This window comes from Panulirus ornatus, chromosome 43 (genome assembly GCF_036320965.1).
Source record: "Panulirus ornatus isolate Po-2019 chromosome 43, ASM3632096v1, whole genome shotgun sequence".
Classification (NCBI taxonomy): domain Eukaryota; kingdom Metazoa; phylum Arthropoda; class Malacostraca; order Decapoda; family Palinuridae; genus Panulirus; species Panulirus ornatus.
This window is the reverse complement of record NC_092266.1, coordinates 12,223,257-12,240,756: the sequence shown is the minus strand read 5'-3', so window position 1 is coordinate 12,240,756 and position 17,500 is coordinate 12,223,257. Positions and strand designations below refer to the sequence as shown.

Sequence of the window (17,500 nt, the reverse complement as noted above, 5' to 3'; positions counted from 1 at the left end):
GTCTCGCGGCGACTGCCATCACCAAGGCTCGTGCTGGTATATATCTCGCAGGATAATGAGACCTGTGAAATATAACGGGAACCGATATCGATAAGAAAACGAATTGATTTACCCGTGTCACGGTTGCCCATATATATATATATATATATATATATATATATATATATATATATATATATATATATATATATATATATATATATATTACATAAATGCTTTTATGTATATACATGTGTATGTGGGTACGTTGGGTCATTCCTCGTCTGTTTCCTTGCACTACCTCGCTGATTCGGGAGACGGCGGTTAAGTATAATAGATATGAATAAGATATATAAATCAAAGGAGTATGATGTTCTGATGATAAAGCACTCGGGTTATTCACGAGAATCAGGGAATACATTCCCCGGCGAAATATTCGTTTAAATTTGTGGTCGAAAATTATGGCCCCTGAAGTTTTGGTGCGTCTTCCTTGGGTGGTGAGAATACGTGTTTGCCTGGCTGTGCAAGCTGACGTCACACTGCTCTCGTGTCACGGAGGCAAACATGTCGACCGCGGCCCCCTGAGAATTGTGGCACCGACTTCCCCCCAGATATTTCTGTGAGAGACAACAACTCTCACTTTATTCTCCCCCGTAGAATAAGACTCGCGAGATAACGAGGCGTGCGCTGTGGGTATATGTGGCCACGGGCCACACGTTGTATACCTCAATTAAAAACCCTGCGATTCTTCATCCACCAGGCTGGCATGACCTTAGGAATATGTAATCCAGTTCGGAAAATATCTTTTGACCTTTAGAGGTCTCGGGTCGCCCAGGAGGAGGCGGACGAGCCCCTTGATACCCTGGCGTGTGCTGGGTTAATTCCTCAGACATTACTGGTAATACCTGAGTGTGGCGGAGATAACCAGAGCTGACCTCCTCTCTTGGAGCAACGTTCTGCTGGTGTCTTATGGCTCCCGTGTACCCGAACTTGGAGAGTACCCAAGCCTGGAGTGTACCCAAGTCTGGAGTGTACCCAAGTCTAGAGTGTACAAAGCCTGGAGTGTACAAAGCCTGGAGTGTACCCAGTCCTGGAGTGTACCAATCCTGGAGTGTACCAAGCCTGGAGTGTACCAATCCTAGAGTGTACCGATCCTGGAGTGTACCAAGCCTGGAGTGTACCGATCCTGGAGTTTACCAAGCCTGGAGTTTACCAAGCCTGGAGTTTACCAAGCCTGGAGTATACCAAGCCTTTGGTATATCTCGAGACCTTGCGATGTTCAGTGAAAATGTTTATTACCAAGAGACCAGGTAAGGCAGTTCGTCTTTCCAAAGCTTCACCCTGGTTGTGCCGACGATGTTCAAGGACTTCAACTGTGTACGGAGTGCCACTCGCCAGTCATTGGCTGGTTTACTCCCATCTGCGTTGTTCTGGCAAGTACAAGATGGCGATCGTTCGAGCGACACATTATCAAAACACTTGCGACGAAAGATTCATATGTGGCCAGCGAAGGTTGCAGGGATGGTCGGAGACGTTAAGTGAGCCATCTCCTCCATGACGTCTTCTCCTGGAGGCGAAAATACGCCGGTCCAACCACAGCATTTGCCTCCTCCGTTTGGTCTCTCTCTGGTGGGAACTGGGCACGCTTGCTTCCCCACTTGTGGGATGGGTCTTCCGCCCCCAGCATAACGTGGAGGTCTCAGGGGCTCAGGGAAGAACCGCGGGCGGAAGGTATTGGCGTGTGGCGTCTGGCCTCAGAAGAGGATGAGTGGCAGGTGGTGGGGAGAGAGGCTTTCATGATGGTAATGAGGATCCTTTTGGGGGGAAAAATAACTCTCCATGTTGGCTGAGCATCGTGGCTTGTGGACTACTCTGCCAGAAGAAGGAGACAGGACTCAAAGAGGAATTATGAGCATGGCGACTACATACTGATGGGTAGACAGTGCTATAAAAGGCTCTGTGGAGTCTACCCTTAGGTTCTGCTGAAGGTTAAACTTCGAAAAGAAGAGACCAATGGTTCAATATAGAATGCTGGAAAGAAAAAGTAGAGACCAATGGCTCAATATAGAATGCTGGAAAGGAAAAGTAGAGACCAATGGTTCAATATAGAATGCTGGAAAGGAGAAGTAGAGACCAATGGTTCAATAACGGATGCCAGAAAGGAGAAGTAGAGACCAGTGGTTCGGTAAAGAATGCCAGAAAGGAAAAGAAGAGACCAATGGTTCGATAACGGATGCCAGAAAGGAAAAGTATAGATCAGTGGTTCAATAACAGATGCCAGAAATGTTAAAAAAAAAAAGTGTGGGGTTCTATTATGGTGGAGTTTAGACGACTCTAGCCATCCAGCATTTGAACGGTATAAGAAATGTATGGAACGAGCACGTATTGCAAGGAAAGGAAGGAAGAGCAGAGAAACTTTGAATATTGTGGATGAGGCAAAAGACAACCGAAAGCTTTCCTCTTAAATTCATCATCGGGAAACTGTTGGTTAAGGAACGTCTAGTCAGGTTTAAGGGGTTCACATAACAAAAATGTTGTGAATGACGGGGAATTATGAAAGGAGTTGAATGATATAAGTTTAAAGGTGTTTTCACAGTTGAGGACAATGTTGCCGCTACACTCCCAAGGTGCGGAAGGGAGAAGTCGTATAGGAGTTGCCGATGGAAAAGACATGATGAGGTTATAACATCAGTTTCCTCCCTATAAGGCTCATGTTCTTGATGAAAGTCTCGTCATATGTGCTAAAGAGATGTTCAGAGACTCTTCCAAGGTCGCTAGGAATATTGTCCTGTGTGTGTGTGTCGCTGGAGGGAGATGTTGTGCCAGAGGAGTGGAAGAGGATAAACGTCTTGGCCATCTTTAAGAAAGGTGATTAAGGGAATGGCGCTGAATCAAAGACCGGTCTTCCTTAAGTCCTTACGTCTCTTAAACAATGATGATCAGATCTTCCTAAAGTCCCTAAGTCCATTAAACAATAGTAATGATAATCAGAGAGTTAATGGATGACCGTATGTTATGGAGAAAATACACAACTGGAAGATAACATAGATTCAGGGAAGAAGGAAGGACATCCACGAGAAGTTTTTGAAGGCTATCGTATGTAGCTAATACAACGTGTGTGTGTGTGTGTGTGTGTGTGTGTGCGCGCGCACCTCAGCAACACCACTCACTTGTGTGTTTGTTTGGATATTTGAAGGTTCTAATGTCACGGGAAGATACATAAACAGAGCCTCCCAGATGGCTCACCCTCCGCGTCTGTTTTGTTTGGCTCTGGTGCCGCCTGCGACTGTAGGGAACTCGGGTGTTGCAGCGATTCGGACAAGCCGAAGCTTTCTGGGAAGTGACTCGCTCAAGTTGAAACTTTCTAGGAAATGATTTGAGGAAGATGGAACTGATTAGGAGGCCAATCGGGCAAGTTGAAACTTTCTGGGAAAAGATTTTTTAGTAAACTGGGGCTGTTTAGGAAGCTAATTGGACTAGCTGAAACTTTCAGGGGAGCGATTCGGGCAAGGTATAGCTTTCACGGAAGCATATCCGTTGGGTCTAGGAAGCTCAGAGTGTTTCATTTTAAGGATCTTAAAATGACACAAAAATAGAAACATTCTCAACTAACGGGAAGGCTCGCACCAGTCTCGGAAAAAATATTTCCCCTGTAACTTTTATTCGAATTCCCATCTCTTTAGCATAAGATAATAGTATTTTCGAGTGCATTTGATGCATAAATGATTAATTATTAAAGAGATGAAATAATGTGATTGTTAACGATTATTATCCGTCGTACAGTATCATCGCAAGGTGTGTGTGTGTGTGTGTGTGTGTGTGTGTGTCCCCGTGCGAAGGCCACCTTTACAACGTTCCAATAATTCATCGCATAGTCATAGCAGCCCAGCCAGTCAGCCAGCGTCGACCTGCGCCGCATTACCAAGTTCTTGAACACGACGATGCAAACCTTCGTCGCCCTCGCAGAGTCAACCTCCCCCCGTCGCGTGGTTCTTGAAGACGGGCCCAGGTGTACCGTTGTCCAAACTGGACATAATACGCCTCTGTGATGAGGTGTACCGTTGTCCAAACTGTGTATTATACGCCACTGTAATAAGGTGTACCGTTGTCCAAACTGTTTATTATACACCACTGTAATAAGGTGTACCGTTGTCAAAACTGTTTATTATACGCCACTGTAATAAGGTGTACCGTTGTCCAAACTGTTTATTATACACCACTGTAATAAGGTGTGTGGTTGGCCGCACTGTTACGAGGGACGCACTTCTGTATCTTATCACATGTTGGGAAACGATCACTCCAACAGTGTGGTCAGAAATCGACAACTGAAAGTCAAGAACTTGCTCTCCAGCTGATGCATTTGTCTCGCCGTTGACGTCATGCGTCATGTCTCTACCGAGCAGTCTGATGTACAGCGGCTATAAAGCTTGTTTATACTCAGAACCTGGGCCCGTGTTTTGTAGATTTTTCATTCCGTGTACAGATTTGTCTCTGGGAGAGGTTCTCTGTACATTGTCTTTATTGGCAAAACTGTAGAGGCTGTATGTGTGTGTGTGTGTGTGATCCACCCTCGTTGAAATTGAGGGATTGGAGGTAATGATAGGTTGATTGATAGCTGGATAGATTGGTAGGTAGATTGATAGATAGTTGGCTAAATAGATAACACAATCTTGGGGACACTCTTGGCCCCACAGCCCTGTTCACCGGCCCAGTCATGTTCAATTCTTGCTTTTGTTTTCCAGGTATGCATGGGTCGACATACAGGGGTGAGAGGAGTCACAGGTTGGACGGCCACTACGATAGGTAACGTATGTTATGTTCCGTGTCGTACCCCGTGTAGTGTTTTGTGTGGTACCTCATGTAATAGTATTGGTGCCTCTTTTGACGTCTCATGTAGTACCCCGTATGGTGCCTGAACCACTTCTCGGGCACTAAATACATTCAGAACGCAGGTACTCTCCTCTATAGAGCATTAGTTTCAGAGCTTGGGATACTGATTAAAGTTGATGAATGTTGATATCGTTGAATGTTACACTCTTGTGCTTCTGTAATAGTGATATCGGCTGATTTGCAGTGAATGTGTTGTTGTTATGAATCACTGCTGATAAAATACAAGAGCGCATCATGATATAGGCCACAGGCCCAGTGATGATTATACATCACTAGTTTTGAAATTACAGAAGACAGGTCCGTTGATTACACAGCACGAAACACATGCAACGTAGACCATGATACCCCAATGGCGTGCGAAGTATAGAACAAAGAGCTTATGGTTGTGGTCGAAGAAGTGATGCCTCTGGATGACAGAATGCCCGTCTTATGGCTTCACAGAAAAATCGTATGCAGTACAAGAGTTTCTGGAAATCAGAAGTATATGCAAGTGCTGAACACCACCGTTGAGAAATACACAGCTCAGGTCTTGGAACTGATGAACACAGTCCGTGGTCTGGCTTCCCATGAGGGAACCAGTCGCTGGTTGAAGGTGACCTCAGAATTGTCTCTTGCTTTGCAGCCTTGTCTTTAATGACGACATAACTCCGAATGTTTTGCACGTGATGCAGGTGCAACACCCTGAGTGTGTGAAGGTGGGTGAAGGTCCTACGTCCATTGAGGAATGTGTGACAAGAGATGTAGGTCACTGTCTGTGAGGGCAGGGATGGGTATGTGTCATGGTGTAGTGGTCCCGACGGTGTTGTTATGGATGCGAGGCGTCGGCCCTTGATGACTAAGTACGGAGGAGGTTGGATGTGTTGGAAACCAAATGTTTAAAGACAATATGTGGTGTGAGGAGGGTTGATCGAGTATAGGTAGATGAGAGGTATGGTAGTGAAAGATGTTGAAGTGGATGTGTTCAAATGGTTTGGATGTATAGAGAGGATGAGTGAGGAGAGGATGACTTAGAGGGTATACATGTCGGAAGTGGAGGCAATAATGAAAAAGCGGGAAACCAAAAGGAGGAGGTGGAAGAAGGGTTTAGGATGTGCAAGATAGAGAGCGAATTGAAGCGATGTGGTATACGGGGCTCGACGTGCTAATGAGTAGCCTGAACCGAGGCATACGACGAAGCGGTTAGGGACAACCACAAAAAGGTCTTTTGGGCCCGGCTGTGGATAGGGGCTTTGTTTTCGATGCGTCAAACACGATGGCACGATCCTTGATTGCGACAGTATGGTCCGTGAACACGACATTACGAGTCTTGCATACAATGGCCTAATGTTTGACCTTCTCGTTATAGAAGTCAGATGAAAGGCCCAGGCCATCGTATCCAAGGCTTGTACCGTCGTGCTGAAGATTTTGGCCATAGTTTTAGGGCAGACGTAGAGGAATATCACATTCGCTATCATCTGTACATGACAATAGATCTGCTGTCATGTCTGGTCGTGGGAACCAGCGAGGCCTGCCAGCCAGGGTTAGCCGATGCTCCACACACACACTGGGATCAGGGACGGAGTGTGCCACCGGCTCGGACGCCTGGCAGCACCTATTGTAGTGACCCTGGGGTGATCCTTTTACATCTGGCCTCAGTTGACACCTGTAGCTGTACACTGTGACCCACCCAAGTACCCCCTGTACCTGTGACCCCACAAGTGTATTGTGTGACCTTGAATGACCTCTGTTGATCTGATACCATAGATTTTGTGTCTCTTAACTCGACCCATTAACCTCTGAAACTGCATGGCTCATACCCAGATGACATCTTTAGCTGTGACCGAAGTAACTTCTAAATGGGAACAGCAGTTGACCTCTGACGGCGTGACCCCAGACGCCGAAAGCTGAGACATGAGGTAACCCTTGGAGCTGTGATTCTAAGTGTATTTTAGCTGTGACCTAAAAGCCCTTCGTAGCTCTCATACCCCCTAAGTGACAGCGACTCCCTATCTGTGTGACCCTCCATGGGACGTGGTGTCTGTGACCTCAGACCCTACATTGTTCGTTTAACTGTGACCCCGTATGACCTTTTCCGACTGTCGAGGGAGCACACGCCATACATGTGTCTGCCACTCACCCCCCATGTATACGTCAATACTAACATGGGTTCAATTTGCTTTTGGTAAATTGAACAGTGTGACTTGGGGCGGGAGAGTATGTATCCCCTTCCCTCACAGGCCTGATGTCTCCCATATATATATATATATATATATATATATATATATATATATATATATATATATATATATATATATATATTGGAAGGGATCACAGTTGAGCGCGTGATCAAGTATGCTCCTAAGTGTTCACGGTGAAATGAAACGATAAGTTCCCAGGTGCACTTTCGTGTAATAATCACATCACCAGGGAAGATGGTATTGCAGTGGAATTTATTAAAAAAGGGGGTGACTGTATTGTTGACTGGTTGGTAAGGTTATTTAATGTATGTATGACTCATGGTGAGGTGCCTGAGGATTGGCGGAATGCGTGCATAGTGCCATTGTACAAAGGCAAAGGGGATAAGAGTGAGTGCTCAAATTACAGAGGTATAAGTTTGTTGAGTATTCCTGGTAAATTATATGGGAGGGTATTGATTGAGAGGGTGAAGGCATGTACAGAGCATCAGATTGGGGAAGAGCAGTGCGGTTTCAGAAGTGGTTGAGGATGTGTGGATCAGGTGTTTGCTTTGAAGAATGTATGTGAGAAATACTTAGAAAAGCAAATGGATTTGTATGTAGTATTTATGGATCTGGAGAAGGCATATGATAGAGTTGATAGAGATGCTCTGTGGAAGGTATTAAGAATATATGGTGTGGGAGGCAAGTTGTTAGAAGCAGTGAAAAGTTTTTATCGAGGATGTAAGGCATGTGTACGTGTAGGAAGAGAGGAAAGTGATTGGTTCTCAGTGAATGTAGGTTTGCGGCAGGGGTGTGTGATGTCTCCATGGTTGTTTAATTTGTTTATGGATGGGGTTGTTAGGGAGGTAAATGCAAGAGTCCTGGAAAGAGGGGCAAGTATGAAGTCTGTTGGGGATGAGAGAGCTTGGGAAGTGAGTCAGTTGTTGTTCGCTGATGATACAGCGCTGGTGGCTGATTCATGTGAGAAACTGCAGAAGCTGGTGACTGAGTTTGGTAAAGTGTGTGGAAGAAGAAAGTTAAGAGTAAATGTGAATAAGAGCAAGGTTATTAGGTACGGTAGGGTTGAGGGTCAAGTCAATTGGGAGGTAAATTTGAATGGAGAAAACCTGGAGGAAGTGAAGTGTTTTAGATATCTGGGAGTGGATCTGTCAGCGGATGGAACCATGGAAGCGGAAGTGGATCATAGGGTGGGGGAGGGGGCGAAAATTTTGGGAGCCTTGAAAAATGTGTGGAAGTCGAGAACATTATCTCGGAAAGCAAAAATGGGTATGTTTGAAGGAATAGTGGTTCCAACAATGTTGTATGGTTGCGAGGCGTGGGCTATGGATAGAGTTGTGCGCAGGAGGATGGATGTGCTGGAAATGAGATGTTTGAGGACAATGTGTGGTGTGAGGTGGTTTGATCGAGTAAGTAACGTAAGGGTAAGAGAGATGTGTGGAAATAAAAAGAGCGTGGTTGAGAGAGCAGAAGAGGGTGTTTTGAAATGGTTTGGGCACATGGAGAGAATGAGTGAGGAAAGATTGACCAAGAGGATATATGTGTCGGAGGTGGAGGGAACGAGGAGAAGAGGGAGACCAAATTGGAGGTGGAAAGATGGAGTGAAAAAGATTTTGTGTGATCGGGGCCTGAACATGCAGGAGGGTGAAAGGAGGGCAAGGAATAGAGTGAATTGGAGCGATGTGGTATACAGGGGTTGACGTGCTGTCAGTGGATTGAATCAAGGCATGTGAAGCGTCTGGGGTAAACCATGGAAAGCTGTGTAGGTATGTATATTTGCGTGTGTGGACGTGTGTATGTACATGTGTATGGGGGGGGGGGGTTGGGCCATTTCTTTCGTCTGTTTCCTTGCGCTACCTCGCAAACGCGGGAGACAGCGACAAAGTATAAAAAAAAAAAAAAAAAAAAAATATATATATATATATATATATATATATTTTTATATATATATATATATATATATATGAAACCACAAGGAACCTAAAAAAAAAAAAGGAAAAGGAAGTGTCAAGCGCTTTCGTGTAATTACATGGTCAGGACTGAGTAGTACAGACGAAGATACAATATGCCAGCCGCCACTGGTCGGGGCAGGCAGATGAATGAAGAAACAGTTGAGGGGATGAGGGAGTATATGTCATCCTCGACCACCTCACCTCGCAAGTTACAAACTCAGATTAACCTACGTTCTGGGGAACGTAAGACGCTTTCCTGATGCAGCTTTTGATATGGCTAGAACGTGTTTTTTTTTTTTTTTTTTGCCGCGCTCAACCGAAGTCTTCAGCAGTGATAGTACGGTCAGGGAAAGGCTTACAAAAAATCCGCTGCTTCTCAGAAGGGTTGTGTGTTCAGTATCCCCTGGAAATAGTGGGATCGCTTTTACGTTGGTTCAGACTGGTAAGGTTCTTAACATTAGGGTTGAGCAGTATAAAGACAGTGTTCGATATGGTCAAGAATCTAATGCGCTATTTGTCCACCTCAGAGACTTTGGTCATCAAATTGCCTGGAGCAGTGTTATCACGTACATTAACTCAGTAATGGACTGAAATATTATCGAATCGTCTCTCGTCAAACATAGCAGAGATATCTAAACAAATTAGTATGTTCGCTTTATATAAATTAGATCACTTTATAAGTAAAAGAAATGTAAATATCTTTCCCGGAACATAGGTAAACCTGAGTTTGTATCTTGAGAGAGGTGAGATGGTCGAAGGTGACCAGTGTCGTAATCCCTTCACCTCTTTCTTAATTCATTCACCTTCCCTGCCCAGTGGCGACTGGTATGTTATATTCTGATTCTGTCTATCTATACTCGGTCCTGACGAGATGATTACACGAAAGCGCTTGACACCTCGTATTTTCCGTTTTCTTGTGGTCTAAGTTTTTAACAGTATCTTAAGTACACTCCCAACTTGAGCGCTTTTTTCGTGTATATATATTAATATATATATATATATATATATATATATATATATATATATATATATATATATAGAGAGAGAGAGAGAGAGAGAGAGAGAGAGAGAGAGAAATTTTCTATACTAAGCAATATGCTTATACAGTTTACCATTTTCTTTTTGTACGTTCTCTTCCATGCAGGGTTTTCCTTGTGTGCCTCTTGTACCCTTTGCCAGCCCTCCACCCTCTTCCCCTGCCCAACTAAGGAGGACACAGCTGCTCCCTCCCCAACAGGTGCTGGGTGACGCAAGCGGCAAATGGTAGCAGGTCTCGAGACTCGTTTGAGCTTCCAGTAATACTAAGTGAGGGAGTTTTGACTCATCTTGTTTCGTTGGTTGACTTCAAATGGTGATTAGCGGTGATGATGTGTGTGTGTGTGTGTGTGTGTGTGTGTGTGTGAAGGGAGGGGGGGATGGCTTGGGTGCGTCAGGCATGAGTGAATTTCTCTTAGCGAAATCTTTTCCTTTTTCATTGTTTATCTAGAAATAAACTTGACGTATGTTCTACTGAGAGAGAGAGAGAGAGAGAGAGAGAGAGAGAGAGAGAGAGAGAGAGAGAGAGAGAGAGAGAGAGAGAGAGAGAGAGGCAAGTAAATCTGCTTAGGGCACGTCCGTTTTCATTCAGTTTAATTAAGTTGATGTTACATCGGCTGCAGTGGATTCACCTTATCATGGGTGCCCGAAAGCATTACTTGGGAAGTCGTGTTTAGTAGCGCTTGATGTGGGGAAAATACCGTCGTTGCTTCCTTGTGTTCGGGCATCATGAGCGAGGCTTTGGCTTCGTCACGTCTCTTACTCATGTGGTCCTCTCTGTTCCCTAAATCGTGGACGAGACACGGGTGAGTAAGATTCTAGACCGGCGTAAAAAAAAAAAAGGCGGTGAATGTGATGTGTGTGTGTGTGTGTTTCTGTGTGTGTGTGTGTGTGTGTGTGTGTGTGTGTGAGGTGTTGGTGCGTGGAGGACATGTTCCACCCGGGGCGCGTGAGGGTTCGGAGCAGCAAACCTCGCCCCAGCTGCCGGGGCCTACCTACCACTCTCCTGCTTGACAAACGTAAACAACACAAGGAAGGCCAGCTGTTGTCAAACCTCTGGAACTGTGTTTTATTTTCCACAGTCCACGACTGTACAGTAGTCGCCATGTATCGTGGGTATTTTGAAGTTCATTTTACATTTTTCAAGATTACATGTGTGGCGTGAGGTCAGCTTGCTATGTGAGTCACGTCCCCCACAAAGCATGATCACATGGCTTGTTATTTAGTGTTGTTTGTGGGGGAATTATCACATCTGGATTGTGGAAGAGTTTGATATTAGATGTAGCAAGTATTCGACCGTTTTTCCGTTTTCTTTTATGGGCATCGTTAGAAGAATTAAGTTGTGATGGGGATCTAATATTAGCGAGTGAGGTGCAGTGCTTGCTCCGTGCGGAAGCAACTGGCTCAGTCAGGTAATGGTAGACGTGTGGTACATCATCTCCCGCTGGTCGTGTGCTGACCGACTTTGCGTCCGGGATGGAGTGGGTTCGCGGCTGAGCCAGTTCGGTCGAACGGACATCCCCAGTTGAGACAAAGGAATCCAAAACAGCACCAAAAGTCTGGGTCCATTCGAGGATGTTTGCGACGGTGGAAAGTGTGAAAAATTCACAGTTTGGGAGAAAATATAGAAAGACACACAGATAGTTCGTGCGAGACAACCCAGGAAGCTGTTCCTGGGAGTAAGGAGGCACGACTGTTGTTGGTTGTGGATATGTTATATCACTACTTCTCTTTACCTTATTCCCGCTAACTGAGACGTCACGGGCAATTGAGGCAGTAATCAAGACTATGTTATTAACGCTATATATATATATATATATATATATATATATATATATATATATATATATATATATATATATATATATATATATATCCTAGCTTGAAATCCATTTTATCGACCAATCCCTAAGGGTTGGATGAACAGCTGGCTTGACTGTGAACCGACTGTCAAAATCAACATTGGAACCTATGCGTTTCAGTCGACCCTGGGCGGCGCGTGAATGCGTCACGGTCAGGAACGCTAACCCCTACACCGCTGAGGTCCATGTTTATTATTTTGTCTGTGTTGGTGTACTCCTGCTGAAATTGACATTTGAACCCGATTTCATATTTTTCCTTCAACATTTAAATATTTTCATTGATAGATCCGTGAAAATGACAGCTCGCTTGATGTTTTGAATGCCATAGGGTTATGCAGGCATCGTTTTCTTTGATAGTGAGTCTTTGTTTTTGTTTTCTGTGAGGACGAAGGACATGAGACCAGTGTGGGGGGGGAGTCTTTGGTAGACCGACCCCCCACGGTGCAAGTTACAACACACAGACAACACAGGCGCGCAGTCGTCTGGTCTCTAGGCTTGATGTGCGGACCATGTCTCTTTGTATTGGTTTCGGCCGACCGCTGCTTATTGGAGGGAATCCCACGTGCGCATACACACAGACGCACGCGTGCATGCATACAGCGCACGCACGCAAACAGAGGTCTCTCTCTCTCTCTCTCTCTCTCTCTCTCTCTCTCTCTCTCTCTCTCTCTCTCTCTCTCTCTCTCTCTCTCTCTCATACACACATACTCCAGTCTATCCATTATAATTTTCGATGGATTTTTCACTATTATGAAATATCATCAGTGTGTCAGTGAACTTTTTCGTAACTCCATTGTGTTCTGCCACTATGCTCCTACACTTAAGGTGTGGTCTACTGTTTGTTCCAACACTTGAGGTGTGATATATATATATATATTCCTATGAGTCCACGGGGAAAATGGAACACGATAAGTTCCCAAGTGCACTTTCGTGTAATAATCACATCATCAGGGGAGACATGTTTACCAAATGGCGTCCTAGCTTCGTCTCTTCGATGTATATCAACTGACTTTTATTTGCGTCGTGTCTCCCCTGATGTGATTATTACACGAAAGTGCACTTGGGAACTTATCGTGTTCCATTTTCCCCGTGGACTCATAGGAATATATATATATATATATATATATATATATATATATATATATATATATATATATATATATATATATATATATATATATATATATATATGCATATCCGACCCACTGTATCCGTTGGTCATATATTGCGTAGTCAAGATAGTCTTTTCTCGAGTGCATTACTCCCTCTCGTAAGTGCACTCACCCAGAGTGCAAATAAGACGAGAGTGGCTCATAAGCTTTCGACCAGGAGGGCTTGATGGCGCTAGGGTGTGAAGGGGCCCACTTTACCGGGCTCCTCTTAGATTTTAATGACTCTCCTCAAGTCTTCCCCTACGGTGCCTGGGGAAAAGTGCTGAAATTACTATACAGGAGGCGGCAGAGTTCAGATTACACTCACTGATTGGAATTCCCGTCCTCGAGCTGAACGTCCCCAGACGCCCTCAGCTGCTGGGAGGTCCGTCCTCGAACTGAACTCCCACATACGCCCTCAACTGCTGAGATGTCCGTCCTCGAACTGAGCGCCCCCATACGCCCTCAACTGCTGAGATGTCCGTCCTCGAACTGAACTCCCACATACGCCCTCAACTGCCGAGATGTCCGTCCTCGAACTGAACGCCCACATACGCCCTCAACTGCTGAGATGTCCGTCCTCGAACTGAACGCCCCATAACACCGTCAGCTGCTGAGATGTCCGTCCTCGAACTGAACTCCCACATACGCCGTCAACTGCTGAGAAGTCCGTCCTCGAACTGAACGCCCACATACGCCCTCAACTGCTGAGAGGTCCGTCCTCGAACTGAACCCCCCATAACACCGTCAGCTGCTGGGAGTTCTGTCATCGTGTTCACGTTGAACGTCCCACCCTCAGTCACCCTCAGTGTTGGCTAGCTTGGTTGATGCCAGACAGGGGAACAAGAGCCTCCTGCCACCCACCAGTGAGATGTCTTGTACGAGGTCCTCCCACTGACAGCCGTTCCTGCCTGCACCTGTCTTGTACACCACTAGGGTTCCTGGCATCCTACACCCCCATAAACCATCATTGTCCCTGATATCCTACACCCCCATAAACCATCATTGTCCCTGATATCCTACACCCCCATAAACCATCATTGTCCCTGATATCCTACACCCCCATAAACCATCATTGTCCCTGATATCCTACACCCCCATAAACCATCATTGTCCCTGATATCCTACACCCCCATAAACCATCATTGTCCCTGGTATCTTACGCCTTCATAAACCATTTTTGTCCTTGATATCCTACACCTCCATAAATCATCACTGTCCCTGATATCCTGCACCCCCATAAACCATTGCTGTCCTTGATATCGTACTCCAGCATATACCAACAGTGTTCTTGATATCTTACATCCCACTCTGATATTCCTGGTGCCTCGTGTTCTTTAATTAAACCGCCCGTGGCATTTGATCCCTCGTACGCTACACTAATTGTTCCTGATGCACTCAACTCTGTAGACACTGTCTCTGTCTGTCTATCTGTCCGTTTCGATGACCATTAAGGTGGATCGAGTACATATAAACATTAAGTGGTAGTTAATCCCTCATAGGTATACATCACGTGTACATTTGGCCGCCACCACCGTTTCAGTATCGTGTTCCGCCTGCCATTGTCGTGGCCGGAGAGTTAGCATACCTCACAAAAGGTCTTCTGTCAGGTTGCGGTGCCCTAAGCCACCCAGAGGCATTAGCAGTCCACACCATAGGCTAGACTTTACTATAGTCCCTGGCCCATAAACTAGACACCGTTTTCTTTCTCTGTCCCTCCTCCCTCTTCCCTCGTAAACTACTGGTATTATCTCTTGTGTCTCGCTTCCAGTTGACCGCCATTGTGTTCTTAAGGCCGGCAGAGTTATTATATAGACCTGGACCCACCGGATGGTGTCGCGGCGAAGACTGTCAATTCCTTTTGGTATGGTCTGGACGATAGGACTTTGTCGATGTTTGCCATCAGTGAATAACCCAGCCCGTGAAGGAGAAAAACTTCTATTTTGACTTCTTTGAAAATCACGAAACTACGATTTAAAGACCTGATTTCATTTTTCCTTTTTTTTTCTTTTAGTTTTATATATGGGTCTCTCCTCTCGTAGTATCCTCCTCTGGTATTAGATTTGGGTGCTTATTTTCGTTTATAGTTTCGTATAGAATTTCCGTGTCAGTACACTCTCTCGACAGTGCAAGGTGCAGCACCCTCTTAGCTATTTCCCTGCCGGCTGTTGTGCCGGAGGAAGCGGTGGGTGTGCTGTATGCTCTGCCATGCTCTTTTCTGGCTCCCGATGCCCTGGGTCTGTGTGTATTGTCCTGCCCTCCTCTTGTCAGACCTTCCCATGTGCTCCCTCTCTTCCATATCCCATATTCCCCCCCTATCCTTTCCACCCTTCCCTACGCCTAGCCTCACTTCCTTTCCCCTCCCGTCCTCTCCCCTCCCTTCCTCCAGCCACCTTGCCCTTTCTCACAACCATCCTGTCCCCTCCCACAACCGCTCTGCCTCCACCCCCCCCATAACCATCCTGTCCTGTCTCACAACCACTGTGCCCCCTCCCACAACGACCCTGCCCTGTGCCACAACCATCCTTCACCCGCCCTTCCCACAAGTCCAGCCCTCTCATATAACCCATATCCTCTCCACAATCGTTAGCTCCCATACCACAGCCCTGCTCCCTTACAGTCCCCTTCCTCATCCCCTTAACCACCCCCTCTCACCACATATATCCACCCTCACCCGCTCCCTCTGTTTTTTTTTCTCCTTTTTAATTGGGTGATTGGGGGAGGGAGGAAGGGAGGGGAAGAGAAAGAGTTAAACTCATAATCTCACATTCCACAACCACCCCACCCCATATAGTCTCCCATTTGCCTCCCACAATATTCCCTGCCTAACCTCCCCTCAACCAACCCCCACCTCTCCCTCAGCTCTGACATTCCCTTTTGCTTTCATACCTTAGAAACCTCAAGTTCCACTCGCATTGGCCTCCCTTACCTCCCTGCCCTTAGACTTAATCTTTGCCCTTAAATGTAACTCTCAAACACCCTATCACGACCGCCCCCCACCCACATAATCCCCTTTCCGCCACCCATGTTGACTCCCTACGCCTCTCACACTCACTCCCACACCCACGTAGAGAGAGAGAGAGAGAGAGAGAGAGAGAGAGAGAGAGAGAGAGAGAGAGAGAGAGAGAGAGAGCGAGCTCCAACACTCTCCCATGTAGGGACGGGTTCGCACCCATGCGTTGGCGTAAATGAATGGCCGCACTGTTCAGTCTAATCAGTTAGGGAATCATGATATAATAGAAGAGTTAAATGGCTGTTTGGATGTTGGCAGCCGTGAATCATGAATCAGTAGACAGTTATACCGTCCCCGAGTGTAAATGTTGGCAGCTGTGAATCATGAATCAGTTATACCGTCCTCGAGTGTAAATGTCAGTAACTGTGAATCATGAATCATTAGACAGTTATACCCAACTCCGGGGGGAAATGTCAGTAACTGTGAATCATGAATCATTAGACAGTTATACCCAGCCCCGGGGGGAAATGTCAGTAACTGTGAATCATGAATCATTAGACAGTTATACCCAACCCCGGGGGGAAATGTCAGTAACTGTGAATCATGAATCATTAGACAGTTATACCCAACCCCGGGGGGGGGGGGAAATGTCAGTAACTGTGAATCATGAATCATTAGACAGTTATACCCAACCCCGGGGGGGAAATGTCAGTAACTGTGAATCATGAATCATTAGACAGTTATACCCAACCCCGGGGGGGGGGGGAAATGTCAGTAACTGTGAATCATGAATCATTAGACAGTTATACCCAACCCCGGGGGGAAATGTCAGTAACTGTGAATCATGAATCATTAGACAGTTATACCCAACCCCGGGGGGGAAATGTCAGTAACTGTGAATCATGAATCATTAGACAGTTATACCCAGCCCCGGGGGGAAATGTCAGTAACTGTGAATCATGAATCATTAGACAGTTATACCCAACCCCGGGGGGAAATGTCAGTAACTGTGAATCATGAATCATTAGACAGTTATACCCAACCCCGGGGGGGAAATGTCAGTAACTGTGAATCATGAATCATTAGACAGTTATACCCAACCCCGGGGGGAAATGTCAGTAACTGTGAATCATGAATCACCAAGTAGATTGCTATACTTTTTCGTAGTGAAGTTGTTAGTGAATATTATGAATCGTGTATCTCTGTCTGGAGAGTCATACCGTGTCGTAGTGAAGATTCAGTGACTGTGAATCGTGAATCACTAATTTGATGATTGTACTGTTACGTAGTGAAGATGATGACGACTGTGAATCATGGATCACTACACAGAAAATCATCCTTAATAGCTGTGAATCATTATACGTATGATAACAGCCCCTAGTGATACTTGTAGCTGTGAGTAAAATGAATTCCCATTATCACTCTGCTGTAAAGAAGTAAATGTAATTCACGAATTAGTACGCGGAGAGTTACATTATTCAGCTGTGAAGATGTAATTGTAACT

General features: G+C 45.6%; 1 protein-coding gene across 7 annotated transcripts in view; it reads left to right on the top strand.

Annotated features, from left to right (window-relative positions):
* Positions 1–17,500, top strand: part of LOC139762321 (cell adhesion molecule 2-like) — a 553,549-nt gene that overhangs the window by 268,115 nt on the left and 267,934 nt on the right. Inside the window, exon 2 of one of the 7 annotated variants that reach the window (XM_071686963.1) lies at positions 4,722–4,782. The exons of the other annotated variants lie outside the window; for them this stretch is intronic. Coding sequence (XP_071543064.1) covers positions 4,728–4,782 — 55 coding nt within the window. The 5' untranslated portion in view covers positions 4,722–4,727. The remainder of the gene's footprint in view (positions 1–4,721; positions 4,783–17,500) is intronic. 7 annotated transcript variants of the gene reach the window in all.